Source organism: Sapajus apella, unplaced genomic scaffold (assembly GCF_009761245.1).
Source record: "Sapajus apella isolate SASKATOON/1434 unplaced genomic scaffold, GSC_monkey_1.0 scaffold130, whole genome shotgun sequence".
In the NCBI taxonomy this organism is placed as follows: Eukaryota; Metazoa; Chordata; class Mammalia; order Primates; family Cebidae; genus Sapajus; species Sapajus apella.
Genome location: NW_022437070.1, coordinates 2,076,630 through 2,099,403, shown reverse-complemented (window position 1 = coordinate 2,099,403; position 22,774 = coordinate 2,076,630). Strand labels below are relative to the sequence as shown.

The following is a 22,774-nucleotide window of genomic DNA, read 5'->3' as shown; positions in this document are numbered from 1 at the left end:
CGTCCAGGAGGGCTAAGGGCGCGAAGCCTCCGCTCCGAGACTGCGCTTCTGCACGCCTCTGTCTCCAGGGTCCCCTGCAGGCCCCCACATTCCCCATCTCGGCCTGCGCTCCGCCCCTCGGAATTCCCGGCTCCGCAGGGGGGGCGGGTCTGGCCGGGAGGAGGGGCGGGGAACAGGCCAGAAAGTTTGCAGCAACTTTTCTCGAGCTTGCGTCCCCAGAGCGGATGCGCGTGGCGTACGCAGGCGCAGTGGAAGGAGGATGGCCGCGCGCGCGCGCGCTACCAGCCCAGCCCCCTTCTTCTCGACGCCTGGTGCCACAGCTGGGCCACAGCTGGGCGTGGGCGGTGCCTCCGGGTGGCCCGCTCTCCCTCTTATTGGCTGGACGCCAAAGCCCCGCCCCGTGGCTTTTCCTCCCCTGCGGTCTGATTCGTCCGCTTCGCGTCCCGCTAGCTCCTCTCAAACCTTCGGCGGCGTCCACTCGCCTTCGGATTGGCCCGCTGCGCAGCCTCCTGCCTACAACGCAAACCGTGAACACTGCGGAGTCCAGGGCTTTGGGCAGATAGAGGACCTTTTATTCGCGAGGGTCGGGAGTGGGGTCCTAGGTGGGGAGAGACAATAAATACCGAGGAATGTCGGGGTCTCTGTGCATCCAAAACGTGGATCGGGGTGTTGGGGGTCCTGCAGCCTGTCAGCGAGTCGGAGGACGAGGGCAATAAATATCCAAACTGCCAAGGCAGGTGGAGCCGGTTGGGGCTCCGAGACAAGCGCACGTGAGGAGGGGGGCGCGGGATCCCCCGAAAAAGCGGGGTTGGCAAAAGCAAATATCCCGAGTAAGCGGGCAGAGGTCGCGCCGGACGCTCCCTGGAGAGCAGGGCATCATGCCCAAGGGGGATTTGCGGTTTGCTAACCGACGTTGGGTGGGGGTGCGTGGAGGGTGGAACACAGCCCGGCTTGCAGCCTTTTCAGGCTCGCAGTTGCTCATCCACGTTGGGGCCTCAGCCTAGCCAAAAAAACGAAGCGGTCTGCGATTCCCCCAGCAGCAGTAGCAGCAGCATTCCCGGCTACAAGGGCCCCTCGAGCCCTGTTCGCCGGCCACGGAACCGGCTCCTCCCTCCCCGGCCACCAGGGGGCGGGCCCGGATCACAGGACTGGAACTGGGCGGAGACCCACGCTCAGAGCGGTGTGAACTGGCAGGCGGTGGGCGCGGCTTCTGTGCCGTGCCCGGGGCGCTCAGTCTTCCAACGAGGCCCCCGAGTCGAAGAGAGTTCTAGGGTTCAGGGGGTGAAGGCGGCTCCAGGGCGGCGACAGATTGGGGTGAGTTGGCCGGCGTGGGCCACCAACCCAGCGCAGCCCAGGGCGGCGGCACGAGCCAGAGCAGCGGCGAACAGGAGCAGGGAAAGCGCCTCCGATAGGCCAGGCCTAGGGACCTGCGGGGGAGAGGGCGAGGTCGGCACCCGGCACGTCCCTCTGATTGGCTCCTGGAACTCGCCCCGCCTACGCCCATAGGTGGGCCCGAACTCCTCCCTGCGCCTCGCCCTCCCCACAACAGCCTGCAGTTGCTGTTAGTCCACTCGCAAGCCTCGAATCCCGTCCGAACTCGTCATTGGCTGCTTCCTAGCGGCCTGTGTTGATTCGCTGCCCGATGATCCTCCCTCCCACGGTGGGACCAGCCCCGCAAATGCGCAGCTAAGCGGGTGGCACTGGGCTGGTGGAGCTAGGGGCGCGGCGGCGGAGGGGGGCGTGGGCAGCCGGACGTACCCTGGCAGGGAGCAGCAGGTGGCGGCGGTGCATGGGGCCTGGCCCCACCAGCGGGCACTGGCCCAGAGCCACGGCCGGGGGGCCATCTAGCTGGAGAGAGAAGGGACAGGTGACCCGATCGGAGCCCAGCCCAGCCCTCGGCGGTGGGGCGAGAGACAGCGAGGGGAGTCGAGGCCGGGGAGGTTATCTAGGGAGATCCCAAGGGGATCTGGTGAGACCTGAACCGAGGGAGATCTGGGACTGAATGAAGGGCTTCTGCCCTCTGAAGTCTCAAAGAGGTAGGGTGAGCCCTAGATCTGGACGGGGAGACCAGGAGCCAGGGAGGGAGTCTGCAGAGTGGGCAGCAGGTCTGAGGCAGGGAAAAGAGAGGGGTCTTACATGGGAAGGTGGATCCGTGGCCCGGGGACTGGGGACCCCAGTGACAGCTGGAAGGAGAAGAAAGAGGCATAGGGCGCGTGGAGGGGCGAAAGAGGGCGGTGGCGCGGCGTGCCCCAGCATGGGTCCCTCTCCTCCCCCAGGTGTCCATACACGTCCCAAGAAGCAGACGGCCCACCTCCTCCCCGCCCTCGGGAAGGGGATGCTTGAGGGACTTGCCTGTGGCTCCCTCTGCCTGTAGCAACTCCATGCGCTCTTGCAGCTGCCGGACGTGCGCCTCCAGGTCCCGGTTCCGAGCCTCGGCCGTGCGTAGTTGACTGTGGGGAAGTAAGGATGGTGAGTCCGTCTGGGCTGGACGAGAGGGGCTGCCACGGGTTGCCACAGGTCCCAAGCCCCGACCCCAACCCCGACCTGGCGAAGTTCTGGTTGGCCGTGCGGATGGCCTCCATCTCCCGGCTCAGGCTCTGCCGGGTGAGCACCTCCTCCTCCAGGGCCTCCTGGAGCTCCCGCAGCGTCACCTCGGCCTCAGCCTCCACCACAGGGATAGCAGCTGGAACTGCCACTTCGGCCTGTGTATGGGAACCAGGCTTAAGGCTGCCTGTAGCTCCTGGAAGACTCAGGACTTGGGCACTGGTTGCAGGCCTGGGATTCTCGCTTGTCCCCTACTCCTCCACCCCCTCGGGATTTCTGGAATCGCCATCGCTCCTGCAATGCTCCAAGCCCCCTCCTTTCCCTACTCCCCTCAGCCCCATCTCTGAGTCTGGTCCCCTCAATCCACGCAGCGACTAGAGGGCTAGTCCTAAAACACTAGCACAACTTGACCCTGACCCTCTGCTTCTCAAAATCCCTCCAGCTCTCTAATGCCCTCAGGACAAAAGGTCTTGCCGGGTTGTTTTCTGCTGGCCTCGTCAGCCATCTCAGGAACGATTCAGCCAAACTATCTGACTTTCAAGAACAAACCAGGATTCCCACCTGCCCAAGGCCTTTGCCCTTAAGGTCTCGCCTGACCACCTGGTACTTTTCTTTTCTTCACCAGCGCTCAGTTCAAAGACAAGCTTCTCAGATCCGCCGCAACACACACCCTTAAACGCCCTGCTGTAACTCCTTCACAGGGACCTGAAGTAGCCTCGTCTCTCTGTGGTTTCTGTCTTCTCCTGTTCAGTAAGCTCCCAGAGGGCCCCACAGTGCACCCCACCCAGGAAGCCCTCGCCTTTTCCCTCCTGTTTGTCCCTGATGGACTCTCCCCTCTACCAACTTACTGTTTCATCTGGTGGGGACACCGAGGGCTCCAGGCTGGGCGCTTGTATGTGTGGCTCAAGCAGCTGCTCGGCCTCCAGTTCCATGGGTATGGGGCCTGGGACCTCATTGTCCCTGGGGAGAGGAGGAGGGAGTAGGGAGGAAGACAGAATGCTGATTCTTGAATGGAGAACCAGGAACTCCTGGCCTGTGGGTAAGGGGCAGCGGCTTCAAAGACCCCCTGATCTGAGGAAGGGGAGTGGCAGAGTGAAGAGTCCCAGGTGGGCTGACAGCCCTTCCCCTGCTTACAAAAAGCCCTGCCCCTCCCCTGGCGTTCGCCCCTGGGAGCTGCTCTTTCTAAACCTTCTGCAGGGACTCAGGGTCCAGACCCCCATGTTCTAGGGTCAGTTGGTCTCCTCCTTTGACATGTGACCTCTGCAGACCTGATGAGGGAGACTGCTTGGCTCTGGCCACCTCCATGTGGTCCTAAGACTGGGAATGGGACTCCAAGATGGCGACTCCAGGTCAGCACATCCCGCTCAGCTGTGGGAAGGGGATAGCCCCTCCCTGGGGTAAGAAGTGGCTGTCCCCTACAACCCAGCACTCTCTCCTGTGGGAACATGGCTCAGGACCTAGCTATCCTGGACATGCACCTGGGTCTAACAGAAGATGGGTTCAATTCTGACCCACCTGTTCAGGCCCCACAGTGGTTCAGAATCGAGTTGGAGTTCATTAACGATAAGAAATGGCATTTGTAATGTTTTCCAGTAATAAAAGCTGATTAGAAAACCACCTGTTTTCTTAGACAAGGTAGCACGGAGAGAAAAAAAACCCCACCTGTTCTATGGTAGTTAAACGTGTCTGTGCACCTGTGAGCCAGGGACCACTGCGTCTGGTGAGCTCACAAGATACTGACTTCCTTGTCCTTATCTGTATTTTCTGATTGTGATCAGCAGTACATGATATGTATGGCCTCACACCAGCCCCAGCTGGAATCTATCATGGCTCACTGAAGCCCTAAACTCCAGGCTCAGGTGATCCTACTTCAGCCTCTTGAGTAGCTAGGACTGCAGGGACAGATCACCATGCCTGGCTGAATTTCTTCAATTTTCTGTAGCGATGGGGTCTCACTGTGTTGCCCAGGCTGGTCCTGAGGTCCTGGGCTCAAGTGATCAATCTGCATCAGCCTCCCAAAGTGCTGGGATTTCAAGCTTGAGCCACCGTGTGCAGCCTGTAAATTTATATGTGTATGTGTTTGAGTCGAAGTTTCACTCTTGTTCCCCAGGCTGGAGTGCAATGACGCGATCTCGGCTCACTGAAACTTCCGCCTCCCGGGTTCAAGTGATTCTCCTGCCTCAGCCTCCCAAGTAGCTGGGATTACAAGCATGCGCCACCATGCCCAGCTAATTTTGTATTTTTAGTAGAGATGGGGTTTCTCCATGTTGGTCAGGCTGGTCTCAAACTCCCAACCTCAGGCCATCTGCCCACCTCGGCCTCCCAAAGTGCTGGGATTATAGGCGTGAGCCACCGTGCCTGGCCAGCTCTGAGGTTTTAGAAATGAATCTAACATTCTGAAGTACATATATCTGAGTTTTTAAGGTCCTCCAACTCTGGCTTCTTAGGAGTCCATGTTCCCAAAACAATAAGGTTCCAAGACTGATCCTGCAACTGCTGGCCGCCGAGGAGCAGGCCCCAGGAAGCCCAGGCAGCCTCGGGGCCTCTGGAGACCACCCAGGGCGGTGCTTACCTGAGGGCCATGCAGGAGTAGGAGTAGCCCACAAAAGGCAGGTGGACCCCCAGCGGCGCACCTTCCTGAATGTCCGACAGTGTCTCCTGCAGAAGACACACAGATGTTATCCGCAGTCCTCAGAGTGGGCCCCTCACTGCTTTTTGATCATGGCTTATGTGGTCCCCCTAAGCCAGCCCCAACTCAGGGCTTATCTAAAGTGACCCCTCCATCATTTTTTCTTTTTTTGTGACTCGGAGTCTCGCTCTGTCACCCGGTCTGGAGTCCAGTGACACGATCTCGGCTCACTGCAACCTCTGCCTCCTGGGTTCAAGTGATTCTTCTGCCTCAGCCTCCTGAGTAGCTGGGATTACAGGCATCCGCCGACACACCCTGCTAATTTTTAATATTTTTGGTAGAGATGGGGTTTCACCATGTTGGCCAGGCTGGTCTCAAACTCCTGACCTCACGTGATCCACCTGCCTGGACCTTCCAAAGTCCTGCGGTTACAGGCCTGAGCCACTGCACCTGGCCATATTTTCTTTTTCTTTTTTTTTTTTTGTTTTAAGATGGGGTTTCACCATGTTGGTCAGTCTGGTCTTGAACTCCCGGCCTCAAGTAATCCACCCGTCTTGGCCTCCAAAATGCTTGGATTACAGGCGGGAGTCACTGCGCCCGGCCTTCTTTTTTTTTTTTTTTTTTTTTTTTGAGACGGAGTTTCTCACTCATGTTACCCAGGCTGGAGTGCAATGGCACGATCTCGGCTCACCGCAACCTCCGCCTCCCAGGTTCAGGCAATTCTCCTGCCTCAGCCTCCTGAGTAGCTGGGATTACAGGCACGCACCACCATGCCCAGCTAATTTTTTGTATTTTTAGTAGAGACGGGGTTTCACCATGTTGACCAGGATGGTCTTGATCTCTTGACCTCGTGATCCACCCGCCTCGGCCTCCCAAAGTGCTGGGATTACAGGCTTGAGCCACCGTGCCCGGCCTTTTTTTTTTTTTTTAAATATAGACACAGGTCGATCTACGTTGCCTAGGGGTCTCCCTATGCTGCCCAGGTTGGTCTGGCTACAAACTCTGGGCTTAAGCAGTCCTCCCATCTCAGTTTCCCAAAGTACTGGGATTACAGGTATGAGCCACTGTGCCCAGCTCACTTTTTTTTTTTTTTTAGATGGAATCTCGCTGTCTCCCAGCCTAGAGTACAGTGGCACAATCCCATCCCACTGCAACCTCCACCTCCCAGGTAGAAGCGATTCTCCTGCCTCAGCCTCCTGAGTAGCTGGGATTACAGGCACGAGCCACCACGCCTTAATTTTGTATTTTTTATTTTTAAATTATTTATTATTATTATTTTTTGAGATGGAGTCTCACAGGCTGGAGTGCAGTGGCGCGATCCCAGCTCACTGCAACCTCTGCCTCCTGGGTTCAAGCGATTCTCCTGCCTTAGCCTTCTGAGTAGCTGGGATTACAGGCTCCTGCCACCATGTCTGGCTAATTTTTTTTTATTTTTAGTAGAGACAGGGTTTCACCATGTTAGCCAGGATGGTTTCAATCTCCTGACCTCGTGATCCACCTGCCTTGGCCTCCCAAAAGGCTGGGATTATAGGCATGAGCCACCTCACCTGGTAAAGTTTTGTATTTTTAGTAGACACAGGGTTTTACCATGTTGGCCAGGCTGGTCTCGAACACCTGACCTCCAGTGATCCGCCCACCTCAGCCTCCCAAAGTTCTGAGATTACAGGTGTGAGACACCTTGCCCAGCCTACTTTTTAATTTCAATGTAATTTTATCTTACCCTGCACTCCAGCCTGGGCAATTTCAATGTAATTTTATCTTACAGTCTCTCTCTCTTGCCCAGGCTGCAGTGCAATGGCATAATCCCAGCTCACACAGCTTTTTTTTTTTTTTTTTAATATAGACACGTAGCTGTTAGCCTCCCAAGTAGCTGAGTATTCAGACATGTGCTACCACACCCAACCAAATTTTTATACATTTTTGTAGAGACGGGGTCTCACCACAGTGCTCAGGCTGGTCTCGAACTCCTAGACTCAAGCAATCCACCCGATTCGGCTTCCCAAAGTGCTGGGGTTACAGGCGTGAGCCACTGTGCCTGGCCCCATCATTTTTTCTTGTATCCTGTTGCTTCCCTTCAGAGCACCTGCCACACTCTCCATAATTCTCTAATTCTCTAGACTGCAAGTGGATGAGGGCAGGGACCAGAGCTGATCTGGTCAGTGCTGCATCCCCAGAGTTGTCCGGAAAAGGGCACCCATAGCCAAGCAAGCATTCCACGACAGCTTGTTGCATGGTGGAGAGAGGAGTCCTCTCCTGCTTCTCATCCCTCCAAGTCTCAGCTCAGATAGCTTCCCTCTCCTGGAAGCCCTCCAGGACCTTCTTTGCTGAGTCAGGAGCCCCCCACCACCTGCACTCCGTTGTCTCAGCCCTGATCACTCTAAGGCCTCACTGTCTAAGGCTGGTCTGTGTTCCCCCACTGGCTAGGTCACTGCTGGGTCCTCAGCACTAGGTGGGCACAGAGCACGTGCTCTGGGGAAGAGAGTGATTCAGGACCCCAGGAGGTAGGCACTGTCCTTACTCCAACTTTATAGAGAGGGGATGGGGAGGTTCCCGCAGCCAAGCAGGGGCCGCAGGTACCTACCCCGCCCCCGCTCACCATGGCAGTGAGCCCGTCCTCCACCAAGTCGAAGTTGCATGTGTCGGTGGCACCTTCGAAATCCGGTGTAAAGGGGGGCATGCTGTCCCGGAGACCATCCCAGTCGAGGCCAAAGAAAAAAGGATGTGTCCGGAAGTCGCCTGCTCCACCCCGGCCCAGCCGTGTCTCCGGGGGACAGAGGAGCTGCTGGATGAGGTCTCGAGCCTCCTCAGGGACCCCTTCATCTGCCAGCGGCAGAGAGAGATGCTCCTGCTCAGAGGAAGAGGGAGAGGAGGTGATAGTCTGGGAGCGCCCACGGGGAGAGGTCAGGGCTCTCTGGGGCTGCGCTCACCCTGTAGTGGACAATCTTGCCATAGGTCTCTGCTGTGGAGTCCGCGTAGAAGGGCGTCTGCCCATAGAACATTTCATAGGCGAACACGCCCAGCGCCCACCAGTCACACTCGGGCCCGTAGCTGCCTGTCCCAGGCCTACCGCCCACAGCCTGCAGGATCTCAGGGGACAGGTAGTCTGGGGTGCCCACAGCCACCATAGATCGCACCTGGACCAAAAGGAGCAGAGCAAGGTTCAGGCCCATCCCTCTGGGCCCACCAGCTCTGGGCCCTCCTTCCAACCACTCCCGAATATTTATCCCCTCCCTCTGCCTGGTCTGATGCTCAGCCACACAATGCACACTTAGGCCTGGGTCACCTCCTCCTTCCCCTCCAAATCCAGTCGCACCCCCATACTCTGTGCCTCCCATCCCTCATTAGCGGCCTGAATTGCTCTGTGGTTGGCACCCGCTCACCGTTCCATCTGCCCTCAGCTTGAGGCAGGAGCCGAAGTCAGCCAGGCGGATATGGCCACAGCGGTCCAGCAGGATGTTGTCGGGTTTGATGTCCCTGCACCAAGGAAAGAAGAGTGGGAGAAGTGAACCTCCCCTCCGTGGTCCCACCAGGCTCCGCCCCCTTTGGGCAGTGCCGTCTGAAGCCCCACTTCCTCGAGTTCTGCTCCTGTGGGGATTCTACAGTTTTGGACTCTACTCCCAGGCACTGCCCCCGTTGGGCCCCAACCAAGGAAGTCCCTCTCTAGGCCCTGCCCTCTCTGGGCTCCGACCTTCGAGGAACCCTGCCAGGGAACAAGCTTGCTATCCCCTCCCCGACCCAGCCCTCAGCCATTCCGCGCCCACCTGTGCACGTAGCCGAGCCGGTGCACCGAATCTATGGCCATGACAATCTCGGCCAGGTAGAAGCGCGCCATCTCGGCCGGAATCCGCTCCCCAAACTTGCTCAACAGCGTCAGCAGGTCCCCGCCCACGTAGTACTCCATGACCAGGTACTGAGAGGGGGTGCGTCATGGGTGGTCGGTAGTCCCCTGAGGCCCTGATTCATCACGGATGGCCGGGACAACCACTCCCAGAGACACCCCATCCCTGAGCAGAGACCTGCAGCCCCAGCCCAGAGAGAACTATAGAGATCTGCCTGGCCAAATCAGGCCACCTGTGGCCCCGCTCCCCACCCCAGGGAAAAAACACAAAAAACCTTTCCTGGGATGTCACTAGGCAGATTCACTCCCCCTGAGAAGTTCGGGGAAAAAGAACCCAAAGACCGCTCAACACCCAGAGAATAAGTCTCAGACACTCCCTGCCTAGGCAGTGGCCTCGTTAGAATTCCTGAAGAGCTATCCCATTCCAGATAAGAGACTACCCCAGCATAGACATCTTTATAAAAGAATCACCCGAATCGGCCCTGGAAACGGGCAGTGAGAGACACCATTCCCGCCCCAGATAAGGAAGGCCCCTCATCCAAGTGACACACCCTCTTACCACAAACAGATTCTCCCACAGGCGTCTCCAGGCAGCGGCCCCCAATCCTAGAGCCTCCTTTCCCCACCTCCTCGTCCAGTGACAGCATGGGGCTCGCTCCCTCTTCCTAGTCACCCCGGCCCGGAGCTCACCAGATAGTTCTCATCCTGGAAGGCGAAGTGCAGCTGCGTGATCCAACGCCGGTCCCCATTCACCAACACGTCCCTCTCCTCACGGAAGCACGACACCTGCAGGGCACCCGAAGGAGCTGCAGCCCGAGAGGGGGCGCGGATCCTCAAGGCCCCCCACGCCCGCCCCGCCCCTCACCTCGCCTCTCTTCAGCATGTCCCACTTGTTCATGATCTTCATGGCGTACACCTGGCCCGTCTGCTTCATTTTCACCACCGCTACCTGAGGCCGATAGAGGGTGATAGGGTGGAGATGGCGGGAAAGCAGGAGAGCTCGCCCAGACCCAACTCCACCTCCGTCTGCAACCAGTCGTGGCCCCGCCCCATCTACCACACCACGCCTACTTGTCCCAAGCTCCGCCTCCAGCCCTGCCCTAGGTTCTAAGGCTCGGTCATTCATCAATTTCTAAGACCCCGCCCCACTCCCCATGCCCCGCCCACCACTAGTCAAGTGGGACTCCCTTCTGGCTCAGGACTCACCTCGCTGAACGCCCCGCGTCCGATCACCTTCAGAATCTCAAAGTCCTCCCTCTGTAGTCGGACCTCCTTAAGCCTCCCCACGATGGGTTCCGCTGGGGGTGTGGTGGGGGAAAAGAACCGAGTGTCACCAGAAAGGGCACTGGAGACCAGGGAGAAAGCCCCACCCTCTGTCCCTCTGTCTCCCCTTCTCTCTGCTGCTCAGCTTCACCCTAAGACTATCTGCCTCCCAAGAACATAAACACTGTGTAAGGTTCTAGGAACCCAAAACTGTCCTCCCATAGAGGTGAGGTGCCTGGGAAGCCCTTAGGGGGACAGGGCATTGGGCCAGAGGGCTCTAGGGTAGTGCAAGAGGGCAAGGGTGGGGTAAGGAAGTCTGTAGAAGGGCAGACCCTGAAGAACAGGGGAAGAAGGAAATAAGACCCAGTTCTTCCACCTTCCTGGTCTTCCAGCCCTCCACCCCGACTCTAGGTGCAGCTGGGGCCCCACCCGCACGTTCTCATGTAGTATGTACTGGGTAATGGCCCAGACGTGGGGTTGTATCCAGTACCTCTAGATTCAGATGCAAGTGGTTCTTGAACCACACTTTGGGAAACCCTGGATTTGGGGCTGGGGGAAGGAACGGAACAGGGAAAGAAAGCCAGCCTGGTCACACATCCCAGACTCCAGTGCTCCATCCTGGCGCATCTCTTAGTCCCATCCCTTATTAACAGCTGACAATCGGGCTCCCAGAAGTCAAAGTTCTCCAACTAGGAATGTTAAACAGGGCAGCATGGGTGGGGGACAGGCTCGGGTGGAGGCTCGAGACTCAGGGACAGGGAGACCTGGACTCCCAGGGGTGGAAGAAGTGGAGGCTGAATGGAGAGAGAGGTGGGTATGGGAGGGGAAGGAAGGAGGGGAGACACAGTGGGTTCTGGAGGAAAGAGAGGGGCCCTGGAGGGTTCCGGGGGGTTCTGGGAGAGTGGGCCAGCAGGGACAAACCAGCCAGGGCCGAGGACGGGGGAGGGAGGAGAGCGCCAAGACATTGAGCCCTTTTAAGGCATCGGGAACCCAGGCCCCCTCCCCCGCCCCAGGCTTGGCAGGGGAGGGGCCGCAGGATGCAGCTCAGGCCACAAAAGGAGTGCTCCTCCCGGGAGGGCCAGACCCCTACCCCGCCCAGTCTCAGTTTACCCAGCCAGCCCAACTTCATCCTCTGCTAAAGGGAGGCCAGGACAGTCATTAAGGGCTAGGGGAGATTGGGATAAGGTTTTTTCAGAGGCTGAGTGGCCTAACCCTCCTCGGCTTCCACCTTCCCATCTGTGAAATGGGAGAAGGAGGAAAAGGAACCAGGCCTGGGTCAGAAAGACATGGACACAAGAGGAAGCAGGGGAAGGTGGAGAGACAGGAAGCAAGAGACAGTGGCACACATAGGCCAAAGACCAAGTGCCAGTCACTGAGGGCCAGGCATGTAGGGGCTAGAGGGGCAGGGTGCTGGGAGTGACAGAATCCAGTGACCAGTGAGCCCGAGTCCAAGGCTGGGGGAAGAGGGGGACAGACAAGGCAGCTGGCAGTATGGGAAGCATCCTCCTTCCAGCCCTGGCCCTAGGCCCTGGCAAGCCCTTGCAAGAGGGGGATTTGTGGGACAGCTGGAAGGTTGGAGGCCCCGGGGCCAGGAGAACTAAAGGACGCAGGGAGCCAGGGTGGGGGGAATGGCGGCTGACCCGCATGGCTCATAGGGACAAAGACTTTGGGGCTGGGGGGTGGGCGCAGAACCCATAGAGAAAGAAGGCACACCCAGAAGAACCCAAAGCTGTCTGTCCTCAGTCGAAGAGGAGAGGGTGCTAGTGGTGCCTATCTGAAAGCTGCTTCTCCCCCAGGGCCCGAGTGAGTCACCGCCCTCCCAGTGCCTGGGCACCTGTTGGGGCAGCTGGAGAGGCTGGCGCCGAACACCTGCCTGTCGGCTGCGCCCCTGGCAGCTGCCCCATGCTATCCCTCCTGGCTTGCCCCAGGCTGCCGAAACCAGGGGAGAGGGCCATAGGGCCAACTTTTGGGGGCAGGGTCCCAGGAGAGGGAGCTTCCAGAATAACCCTGGCCCTGACCCTGGGGTGGGGTGCAGGGAGGCCATGGGAGGCTGTTGGCAGTCTGGCCTGCTGCGACTCCTAAGCCACGGCTCTGAGTCATAGCCGCCCTGGCCTCTGCTGACCTTTCTCTGCCCCTCCAGGGTGGCACAGGGCAGGGAAATGTTGCCCCAGGACCCAGGTCCACACTCTTGTGCCCCAGGATGGAAGGATCTCCCCATTCCCATCCTGCCATCCTGCCCCCCAACAGCCAGGCCTCTGTGCCCAGACCCATCTCCTGCCCCACCTCCACCCCGCCTGTGGGAGCCCCGAGGGCAGGCACTCACCCCACTGCAAGAAGTCGGCCACATACTTGTCCTGGGCCAGTTCGGAGGCGCCCAGCTCCTGGTGGACGCCCAGGAGAAGGTCGAGCAGGGGCTCCAGCCCCAGGAAGCCGGGGTCCAACACCAGCTGCTGGAGCCGCCTCAGCCGCACCTCGGCTGACATGTTGGACAGGCAGCACCATGGCCCCTCCCCGGGCCGGGGGCTCGGGGTCCTCCTGTCACAGGGCCAGGCAGCCCCTGTCCAGGCCCTGGAGACCTGGTTGCATGTCTGCCTGTCCCTAGTTGTCCCCTGGGCCTCTCTGGCCACTTCTCTCTGCTGCGGAGGCCTCCTCCTCTTCTCCCCACCCCTTGGTCCAGCCCCACTCCCGCCTCCCAGCCTTAACCCCTCACAAGCCAGCCCCCCAAGCTCCCTCCTTCTGGGGCCCTGCAGAACCCTTTAGTGCTAGAGTAGGGGGTACAGATGAAGAATCTCAGCTCTCACACTGTCACCCCAATAAAAAGGTTGAGCACAGAGGAAGCTACAGGTATGATACATTCCAAGAGGAACCCGCCGATTGATGAAACGGGGCCAATCAAGGCTGAGTGACACAGTAGAGATCAACCCCTTGCTCCCAACAAGCTCCAGAGCTGGGGGCTAGGGGCTGGGGCTAGGGCTGGGTGGGAGAAAGGGGCTGAGGCCTGGGAAGGGGGTGGGAGGCCAGGGCAGCTTCTTGGGTGACTCAGAGACAGATTCCAACTCAGACAGTTAAATTTAGCCCTCTGGGTCTCCACTTTACACTTTCTTTTTTCCAGGAGGTGGGGAAGGGGTGGTGAGGAGAGGACCAAGAGGGGGCACCCTTGGAGCCTGAACAGGGGTGACCTGCTGCCCAAAACCTGGGGGAGGCCAGTGGTGGAGCCAAGCCCTCCTCGGGCAAAGGAGACCCCAAAATAGCTCCTTGGCCCCTGGCCGGGCAGCCACATTCCTGCCCAGGCTGGGATTAGAAACAGAAACATTTCGGGGGGTGGAGGGTAGAGTGGGAAGACACACTCTCTACGGCTCCAGGAGCCAGGAGGGATCTGAGCTCTTTTTTCCAGGGTGGACAGTTCTCCAGAGTGGAAGTCAGGGCCACCAGCCGGCCTGGGGCGCCTGGGCCTCGGCAGGGCCAGGCCTGAGAAACTAGGAGGCAAGGACCGAGGAGTCCCACCTGGGCAGGGCCTGGGAAATGTGGTTCAGGGCAGTTTTGGGAATTTAAAAAACATCCACTGAGGACTTTGACAAGGGGCCCTGGCTGCCGGCAGGATGCTCTTCTCCCCAAGAGGGCGCTGGAATGGGTCACCAGCTGTGTGCCTCGAGGGTCCCTTCCCTTCCAAGGCTCCGGCTTTTCCTATTAAAAGGGGTGGGACACGCTTCGCAGGGGAGCAGGCCTGCACTCCTCCTCTGGGGAAAGCGGACTGCCTAGAACCGAAGAGCAAACACACAGGTCCTCTACACCATCTCCTCCGAATGGGACAGAGCCGCTGAGAAAACAGGGAATTTTAGTATAAATACGAGGTCCTGGGGGACAGGGAGGAACCTGAGGGGCTTCCATAATTTAACATTCTTCAAAAGCACAGACAACAGCAAGGGTGGCTGGGGTGGGGGCCGGGCAGGGGCTGGACCACCCCGGCCCTGCCCACTCGACCGAGGGGCACACTGCAGACCTGGGGCTCTTGAGGGAGGGTGGGGAGTCTCTCCCCAGGAGTGACCAGTCACATGCTGGGGACAGGGACGAGGGTAACACTGATGTTTCAGAGGAAGAGGTCATTGTACTTGGCAGTGGGTGGAGGACAAGGCTGAGGCCACAAGGACCGTGACATCCCCCCAATGTCCGGGCCAGTCTGGGGGGCCCCCAAATTTTGTGCAGGTTGGGGGACCGGAGCAGTCCATCCATCATGGTTAGTCTTGTTAATACGTTGATCCGTGAGGTCAGCGGGAAGGGTTATGGCTAGGAGGCTGGGGGTGTGGGGTGGGGGCCCCGATATCCGTGGCTTCACACCACTGTGCCGCTCGGGGAGTTGCCTGCTTGGGAGGAGATGCCCTGGGGAAGATGAGAGGGAGAGATGGGAGGGGTTAGAGACCACCCAGGCTTCAGCCAGTGTCAAGGGGAGGGAGCCAGCCCAGAGTCCTCAAAACTGCTGCCACCCTGGCCTTGCCCTTGGGTCCACCCCAGAACCCCCCAAGGCCGCTGCTCTAGGTTGGGAACTTGCATCTTAGCTTCCTGTCCTGGCAGTCGGCACTTTCAATAATCAAAGTCCTCCACAGATCCTGAGTGACACAATGGGGTAAGGGTGAGGGTGGGAGGGGATGGGGAAACTGGTGCTTCCTTCTAACTTGGGAGGGACCCTGAGGTGCTGGGGAAAGAACTCAGGGACAGTCCTACCTCTACCACTGACTTGCTGGGTGACCTGGGCCAACTTCCTTCCCCTGTCTGGGCCTCGGTCTCCTCGTCTGTGAACTAGGGAGACAGAGGGGGTCTCTTTTAGGACTCAGCCAGACTCCCGGCATCCCACCGATCTTGCCTCTGAGGTGCTCAGACTGTGCTTTCAAGTTCTAGGGACTCAGGGCTCTACAATTCCAAAACCGAGGATTCAAGGAACAAAGCCACGGCCTCTAGGACCCTGGGCACCTGAGTCCAAGCCCTAAGGAGCAGACACCCAAGACCAGCCCCGAACTTACAAGGTGCCAGACCTGTGCTTCGCCTACTGTGACTTCCCAACACCACAGCCCGCCCAGTAAGCAAGTGCATCCACCCACTGTCCATCCTACAGGCTCTGTTCTAAGAGGTGATGATTTGGAGGTCAGAGGGGGCAGTAACTTGTCCGGGGTAACACACACAGGGAGTGGGACTGGAACCCAGGCCTGGGATTCCCAGCCTGCGCCTTCAGCAGGAGGCTCGAATCCTGAGTCCCAGACCCATGCTGGCAGCCACGCCCACAGGCTTGAGATTGCCCCTGGAGTTTTGGCCCAAAGCACTAAAAAAAGTTTCACCATTTAAAAAAACAGATGTCCAACTGGAATAGATTGTGGTTCGAGTGACAGGCACTAAGACCTGGCCATGCAGGGCCCATCTGCTGCTCTTCAGACGGCCAGCCTTGGAAACCCCCACTCCCAGCTGTCTCACACACCCCTCTCTCTGCTGCCTGCTGCCGAGGCTTAGACCCCATCACTCTAAGATCTGAGAGGTCTTGTTCTGGGATGCTAAGACTTCCATGGCTTCCCCTCACCCCACGGAGCCAGAGGCTGTGACAGTGACAAAGCCCTCTCTCTGCCAATGCCTGCCGCTTCCCGCCAAGGGTCCTGCCACGTCCTGGGCAGGCTGGCATGGGGCCACTCACCGCCTTGCCCGGCCGGGCCCAGGTGCAGATGAGGCCCTCCTGGCAGGCGGTGATGATGCAGTCCTCCAGGAACAGTAGGACCGTGAGCCGCTCCTGGGCAATCTTCTTGCACACGAGGGGCTCCAGCAGCGGCACCTCATGGATGCGCGGGCACAGGGCGGTGCCCAGCACCTTGGCGGGGTCCAGGCGGCTGCGGGGGATAGGGCCACTGGGCTTTTCCCCGCCACTGCCGCCGCCACCACTGCCACCCCGGCTGATGTTACCCAGGCTGTGGTAGCGCTTGTGCTCCTTCTCGGCCCCCCGGTCCCGCCGCTCCTGCAGTGTGAGCGTGGCGAAGCGGCCAATGCTGAACGGTGTGCCAGGCTCTGCCACCACGCCCGGGCCGCCCGCCTTGCCCCCGCCTGCTGGGTGCGGGAGGCTGTTGGAGCGGGAAAGTGATCGGGGCAGAGGGCCCGGGCCAGGCTCACCACCCCTTGAGCTGCTGGCAGCCGGCGGTGTGGTACCAGGTGTGCCAGGGAGGGTGCGGGTGCGGGCCAGAGGCGGGTGCGGGTACAGCACGTCTTCAGTGAGGTCCCACAGGCAGAACTGTGTGTCCTGGCCTGCTGAGCCGAAGCGGTAGGTGATGGAACCAGCCTTGGGCAGCGGAGAGAGCGGGGCGCCCCCAGCAGAGCCTGTGCCTGCAGCCTCGGGCTCCTCCTCCTCCTCCTCACCGCTCCGCTCTCCGTCGGCACCGGCTGCTGTTGCTGCCTCCTCTGCGCGTGTGGTGTAAGGGTCAAAGGCCACGGCGTTGACCCAGGACTTGTGGCCGTGGCCTCGAGCCACTACACGGCCCTCGGTGAAGGACCACACGGTGACCAGGTCGTCTTCGCCACCTGTCACCACATAGCGGCCATCGGGGCTCCAGCACACACACAGCAGGCCCCCAAAGTAGCTCTTCATGAGCCCACGCAGGAGCATGGAGTCGAAGTGGAAGACACGCAGGCAGCCATCCTGGCTCACGCAGGCCAGATGCCGGCCGTCAGGCGAGAAGGCGAACTCATTGAGGGGCCCCTCGCCCACTGCCCACTTGGCCAGTGGGTTGCGGGGTGCCTTGCTCTTCGCAGCGTAGACAGAGAAGCCCTCACCCTGCTTCAGCAGGCTGTACTGGGGCGGGGCCGAGGCGCAGGGGTGGCTGACATTATACAGGTACAGGTGGCCACTGGCGTGTGATGCCAGGAACAGGCTCTCCGACTCAGGCAGCCACTTCAGATACGTCACCTTGGTCTTGTCGATCAGCCGCTGCCAGGGGAGACAGGATGGGGTTGGGAGAAGGCAGTAAAACCCAGGCAGACCTCTTCCCCGACCCGAAGGCCCCAAGGCTGCTGGACACGGCCCCACTCACACAGCAGTTGTCACACCAGGCCCTCCTCAGAAAGAAGCTCCCAAACTGGGGGAGACAGATGGACACCAGGTTGTGGAAACGTTGGGGAATGGGGTCTGCTGCAAGGTGGCCACAGGGTGCTCCAAGGAACCTCGATGTCCCATCTTTGGTGAGGGGACAGTCCTACTTGCCATAGAATTGTCTTTTATCTCGGGGTCCCCACCCTCCGGGCCACACAGCAGGAGGTGAGCGGTGGGTGAGCGGTGGGTGAGCGGGCATGAGAGCCTGAGCCCGGCTTCCTACTGGAGCAGCTGCAGCATTCACTTCTCACAGAAGCGCGAACCTGACGAACCCAACCATGAACTGCGCATGCGAGGGATCTAGGGTGTGTGCTCCTTATGAGAATCTAATGCCTGATGATCAGAGATGGATCACTGGTTCATCCCAATCCCAATACCATCCCCACAACATTCTGTGGAAAAACTGTCTTCCCTAAGACTGGTTCCTGTGCCAAAAAGGCTGGGGATCACTGCTCTGCCTAACCCTCCCCCAATCTTTACTATGTCAGACTTCAAACAAGAAATTTCTTTACAGAAAGCCAGCTCCTCCTAGGTTACACCTGTAACCCTAGCACTTTAGAAAGCCAAGGCAGGCAGATCACAACGTCAGGAGTTTGAGACCAGCCTGGCCAACATGGTGAAACCCCATCTCTAGTAAAAATACACAAATTAGCTGGGCATGGTGGCTACTCAGCTACTCAGGAGGCTGAGGCAGGAGTACTTGAACCAGGGAGGCGGAGATTGCAGTGAGCCGAGTTTGTGCCATGCGCGCTAGCCTGGGCGACAGGGAACTTGGTTTGGTTCGCTGTTCTGTAAATTAGTGCATACAGAAGGCAGCTCGAAGGTGATTCCCGGACAAATGACAACCCCCTATCCTGCTAGGTGCTCAGACAAAAAACCTAAGCATCTGCCCCTCTTTTCCTCAGGCCCAATCCTTCAACGAATCCTGTGGGCTCTACCTTCAAAACACACCCAGAATCTAACCTCCTCTCACCACCCCACTCCAGCCACCCCAAGCCTGCAATACTGTGTGACTGGCCTCAGTCTCTACTGTCCGGGCCTGTCTGTCCTCTGCAGCTGCCACAGAGATGCTCTGTGAAGTATCAGCTAGCACCTGGCACTGTCTGGCTCTCAACGCTTCGCAGCCTCTCTCAAGCAGGGTTCCAGAGGCTGAGGACCTAATGCCCTCAGGCAGCCAGCCTATGTGACTAAGGAGCTGCTCTCCCTTAGGGGATGAGGTGCTGACCATCTTAGGGAGAACTGAGCAAATAATCACTCCAGCCATTTCTGCCTTCCAGAGCTCAGGTGAGCCTGCTGAGAAAGGCTCCTCCACAGGCTTCCATCTAAGAGTAAAAGGCAAAGTCTTTTCCATGGCCTTCCAGACTCTCCATGAGCCGGTCCCTCTGTTGTTTCTTGGAACTCACCTACCATCCTCTCTCCCTCAGTAACTCCTCTGGCCATGCGGCTTCTGTGCCAGCTTGCGTTTGCCCTAGCTGGCCCCACTACTCAGAATGTCCTTCTTGGCCATACAAAGTGGCTCACACCTATAATCCCAGCACTTTGGGAGGTAGAGGCAGGCGAATCGCTTGAGCCCAGGAGTTCGAGACCAGCCTGGGCAACATAAAGAGACCTCATCTCTACAAAAAATACAAAAGTTAGCCAGTTGTGTTGGTGCACACCTGTAGTCCCAGCTACTCAGGAGGCTGAAGCGGGAGCACTGGTTGAGCCTGAGAGGCAGAGGTTGCGGTGAACCAAAATCGCACCACTGTACTCCAGCATGGATGACAGAGTGAGACCTTATCTCAGGAAAAAAAAAAAAAAAAAAAAAAAAAAAAAGGATGTCCTTCCCCAGATAACTCTTCGCGCCTGCCTCCTTCAGGTGCTTATTTCAATATTACCTCCTAGTGAGGCCTTTCCTGACCACCCCACTACACTCTCCAAGCTTCCCTCAGCCCCTTCCCCACTGTTTTCTTCTCCAAAGGCCTTAATCACCTGCTGACACACGAAGACTTAACTTGATTAACTGTCCGTCTCCCCAGCTAGACTGAAAGCTCCAAAAGGGCAGGGCCTCCTGTCCAGGCCCCTGAGATGTGATATCCCTAGTGCTGGGAACAGTGCCTGGCACAGAACAGATGCTCAAAAACTATTTGTGAATGGATGAGCTAATGAATTTTTAATCCACTCGCTGTTCCACTCACTCCCTTCAGCCATTCACTCATTCTGAGAATATTTATGGAACACCTCCTCTGGACCAGAGAGAATGAGACAGAAGCCAAGAGCAGTCCCTGCCCGCGGATAAGGTCGTTTACTGGCATCTCCTTGTGTGCCAAGTTGGCCCAGGACTGAGCCAATCTCGATGTATGATTCTACAACAGCAATTCTTCGAGGTAGGAACTGGAATCCCATTTTGCAGAGGAGGAAAAGTGAGGCTCAGAGAATGGTCACCTTCCCAAAGTCACATGGTGAGTAAATGGTACAGCAGGGCTTCGAATCCAAAGCCTCCAGAGTCCAGAAATCAAACAACAAGGGCATCATCTAAGACCCAACTTATTTACTAGCCTCAGTTCTCTGATCTGCAAAATGGGCAGCCCACTTCTGTATCCAGTGGTTGATGAAAACCCAAAGAGTGGCTGGGTGCAGTGGCTCACACCTGTAACCCAGCACTTTAGGAGGCCGAGACGGGTGGATCACAAGGTCAGGAGTTTGAGAACAGCCTGGCCAACATGGTGAAACCCCATTTCTGCTAAAAACACAAAACTTAGCTGGGTGTGGCACACCTATAGTCCTAGCTACACAGGAGACTAAGGCAGGAGAAGTGCTTGAACCAGGGAGGTAGAGGCTGCAGTCAGCCAAGATTGCACCCCTGCACTCCAGCCTGGGTCACAGAGCGAGACTCTGCCTCAAATAAACAAAAATTGAAATTAATAAAAAGTTAAAAAAAATGTTTAAACTCAAGGAGTATTCACCATGGGGGGTAACACAGCATAGGGCCTGGGTACAGTAAGTGCAGCTGTCATTAGCTGCTGTCCCCCAATTCTCCATCTGTCCCTCGTCCTGCCCCTCTCAGGTCTACACTGTTCCCCAGGCAGCTGCAGCCTAATGGCAAATAGTGGGGGGGTGAGAAGGCAGAGCAGTTGGGGACTCTGCGGGGTGCAATCACCTCCTCATTGAATAACTTGCTGGTGTCCTTTTTGATGAGATCCAAGTACTGCACCTGGCCGGCTGAGAAGCCCACCAGCAGGGAGATGGTCTCCGTGGCAGCAGTGAACTGGTTGAAGTCGTGGCAGGTGGGCTGGGTGCCCTTGTAGATCCGCTTGTCAATTGGCTTGTTGAGATCAATGGACTTGAGGGGTGGGAGAAAAGGAGTTAACGGTCTATGCCACTGAGGGGAAGGAAGAGGATGTTGAGGTTGGGGGAAACCACTAAGAGGAAGCAGGGTTAGAACCCAGAGGGAAGTGGGGAGGTGAGTAGGTGGGTTGGGGAGGGGGGGCAACCACAGACGGGAAGGGGACCCAAATCACAGAGCAGCAAAAAAGATGGTAAGGATCCCCTTGACCACAGTGTCTCCCCAAAATTGGGTCACCCCTAATTCAGACACACCCTTGTCCATAGCATCAGGGTTCTGGGTCCACACAGTTCCTGAGCTCCGATTCCTTTTAGCCCCACCTCTCCAGCCTATAACCTCAGCAACTCCCTTGGGACCTATTACCACAATATTCCAAGACCCCTAAACCTCGAGGTCATCCAAATTCCCAGGACTCTAAAGCCTAAAGTCCTAGTACTACCTTCACTTTGGAGTCCCCAAACCGCCACAGTTCGGAGACCCATCAAACCTCATGGCCTCCCACATTTTAGGCCCGTTTATCACCTGTGGGCACTGAGGATCCCCATCATTTCTGGGACCACCATAAACTGCCAGGGCTCTCACCACATCGCTTTAGGGATTCCCTGAATCACACCTGCAGATTTCCCTGCCGGGGCCTCTCCTCTCCTTAAGATCTCCCATTAGCTTCCACACGCTCATCTCCTATAGGAGCCTCATAATCTCCAGACCCCAATTTTCTATAGGATCCCATTCAGCTTCTAGACCCCTATTACCTTCAAGGCTCCCATCACTTCTAGACTTCTCCTCATTCCTGGGCTCAATCTCAAGATCCCTCTCGAACACTCCAGGCTGCAATACTGGTTTCTACATCACCTCTGAGCCTGCATCTCATGATTTCCCATTACCATGACTGCCACCCCAGAACCGGGGATCCCACCTCATCTCAGATACCCGGTCACGTTTAAAATACTCATTATCCCAGAACCCCTACGCATAAAGGGGGTAAAGGGGATTCCACCATCACCTCTAAGATGCCTGCCCAGCACCCCGCGGGCCTCCCATCACGTTTCAGAATCCTACACTCTCTCCAATAATGCCGTAGCCCTAGAACGTCCACCACATTTAAGATGTCTATCAATTCGGGGACCCTCTTAATAGTTCTCTGGAACCCCCATCCTTTCAGCACCCAGGGCCCCACGATACAGGCCGCTCACCCGCTGGCTCCCGCGGCGGCAGCAGCCCGGGTAGAAATAGAGCTCACGGCCCAAGTTGAAGCAGACGCGGTCTCCCCCCGAGCCCAGCCCCGCGGGCGTGGCGGGTGGCTCCCCGGCCCCGGCGCTGTCCGGCTCTCCGAGGCGCACGAGGCTGAGGCGCACGGCGGGCAGCGCGGGCCCGGGCCCCGGGCCTACGGGCGGCGGGGACGACGCGGGGCCTGCAGCGCCCGGGCCGGAGGCGGAGGCAGGGCCGGGCGGGGGCTGCGGCGGTTGGGGCTGCACCGGGGTCTGGGCGGAAGCCGGACCAGACCTGCGAGCGGCGCCGTCGCCCGGGAGCAGCTTGTAGAAACCCTCGCGGGTGCGGAACTGCGACTTAATCTCCGCGCAGTCCCCCATGGCGGCGCCGGGGCCCGAGCCACCCTCCGCGCCGCCCGCCGCCATCTTGGGCGCCCCCCGGGCCCAGCGGCTGCCGGACCGCCGCCCGCAGCAGGACCCCCCTGCCGGAAGCCGCGAGCCCACACCGGAAAAGGTGGGGTCGTCGCCTGGGCGACGCCTCTTCGATTGGCACCCAGGTCCGGAAGCGGGACGATCCCCCACGGTCGCTCGGGTAACAAGCTGAGACTGTGGGCGGGGCGCGAAGGTGGGCGCGGCCTTTGTGCCTGTGACCGACTTTTGGTTGGCTGCGGGGGCGGAGCCCGTATTGGAAAGAGGCGTGGCCAGTTAGAAATCTCAAGCCCTTAGCGACCGCGCCCTGGGAACCGTTTGCTTGGCAACGAAGGGACCCCCCCCCCACCCCCGCCAAAGAAGCCCTCGTCCATAATCCAACCTTCCCATGAAGTCACAGCCGACCCCAAGGGACCCTTAGTCT

General features: G+C 58.5%; 2 protein-coding genes across 11 annotated transcripts; both read right to left on the bottom strand.

Moving 5' to 3' along the window:
- Nucleotides 1-542: 542 nt before the first annotated feature.
- DMPK (DM1 protein kinase) lies at nt 543-14,583 on the bottom strand. 8 transcript variants are annotated; one of them, XM_032262597.1, is made up of 15 exons: nt 12,598-12,889; nt 10,218-10,309; nt 9,877-9,960; nt 9,702-9,797; nt 8,935-9,083; nt 8,554-8,647; nt 8,101-8,307; nt 7,755-8,018; nt 5,117-5,202; nt 3,393-3,504; nt 2,545-2,702; nt 2,353-2,450; nt 2,137-2,183; nt 1,759-1,848; nt 551-1,427 (listed from the first exon to the last, which is right to left on the bottom strand). In XM_032262597.1, the coding sequence occupies exons 1-15, from the start codon at nt 12,755-12,757 to the stop codon at nt 1,275-1,277; spliced, it is 1,890 nt and encodes a 629-aa protein (XP_032118488.1). In that variant the 5' UTR covers nt 12,758-12,889; the 3' UTR covers nt 551-1,274. The 8 variants fall into 8 exon arrangements, with proteins under 8 accessions (XP_032118494.1, XP_032118488.1, XP_032118487.1 ...); XM_032262596.1 differs by having other exon boundaries at nt 1,088-1,427; nt 1,759-1,844; nt 12,598-14,583; XM_032262599.1 differs by having other exon boundaries at nt 1,088-1,427; nt 7,770-8,018.
- On the bottom strand, nt 13,383-22,431 carry DMWD (DM1 locus, WD repeat containing). Of its 3 annotated transcripts, XM_032262592.1 has the most exons (5): nt 21,907-22,431; nt 20,528-20,710; nt 15,949-17,226; nt 14,994-15,068; nt 13,383-14,651 (listed from the first exon to the last, which is right to left on the bottom strand). In XM_032262592.1, exons 1-5 carry the CDS (start codon nt 22,345-22,347, stop codon nt 14,604-14,606), a joined length of 2,025 nt encoding a protein of 674 aa, XP_032118483.1. In that variant the 5' UTR covers nt 22,348-22,431; the 3' UTR covers nt 13,383-14,603. The 3 variants fall into 3 exon arrangements, with proteins under 3 accessions (XP_032118483.1, XP_032118484.1, XP_032118481.1); XM_032262593.1 differs by lacking the exon at nt 14,994-15,068 and having other exon boundaries at nt 14,093-14,651; nt 21,907-22,392; XM_032262590.1 differs by lacking the exons at nt 13,383-14,651; nt 14,994-15,068 and having other exon boundaries at nt 15,082-17,226; nt 21,907-22,392.
- Nucleotides 22,432-22,774: the final 343 nt, after the last annotated feature.

Excerpts from the sequence above, each read along its gene's own strand:
- DMPK (XM_032262596.1), bottom strand. The coding sequence starts at position 12,757 with ATGTCAGCCGAGGTGCGGCTGAGGCGGCTCCAGCAGCTGGTGTTGGAC. Across the intron at positions 2,703-3,392 it reads TGTCCCCACCAGATGAAACA|GCCGAAGTGGCAGTTCCAGC; the intron begins GTAAGTTGGTAG and ends TCCCATACACAG. Across the intron at positions 1,428-1,758 it reads ACCTGCTGCTCCCTGCCAGG|GTCCCTAGGCCTGGCCTATC; the intron begins GTACGTCCGGCT and ends TCTCCCCCGCAG.
- DMWD (XM_032262590.1), bottom strand. The coding sequence starts at position 22,347 with ATGGCGGCGGGCGGCGCGGAGGGTGGCTCGGGCCCCGGCGCCGCCATG. Across the intron at positions 20,711-21,906 it reads GCCGCCGCGGGAGCCAGCGG|TCCATTGATCTCAACAAGCC; the intron begins GTGAGCGGCCTG and ends CCACCCCTCAAG. Across the intron at positions 17,227-20,527 it reads GCAAGTTATTCAATGAGGAG|CGGCTGATCGACAAGACCAA; the intron begins GTGATTGCACCC and ends CTCCCCTGGCAG.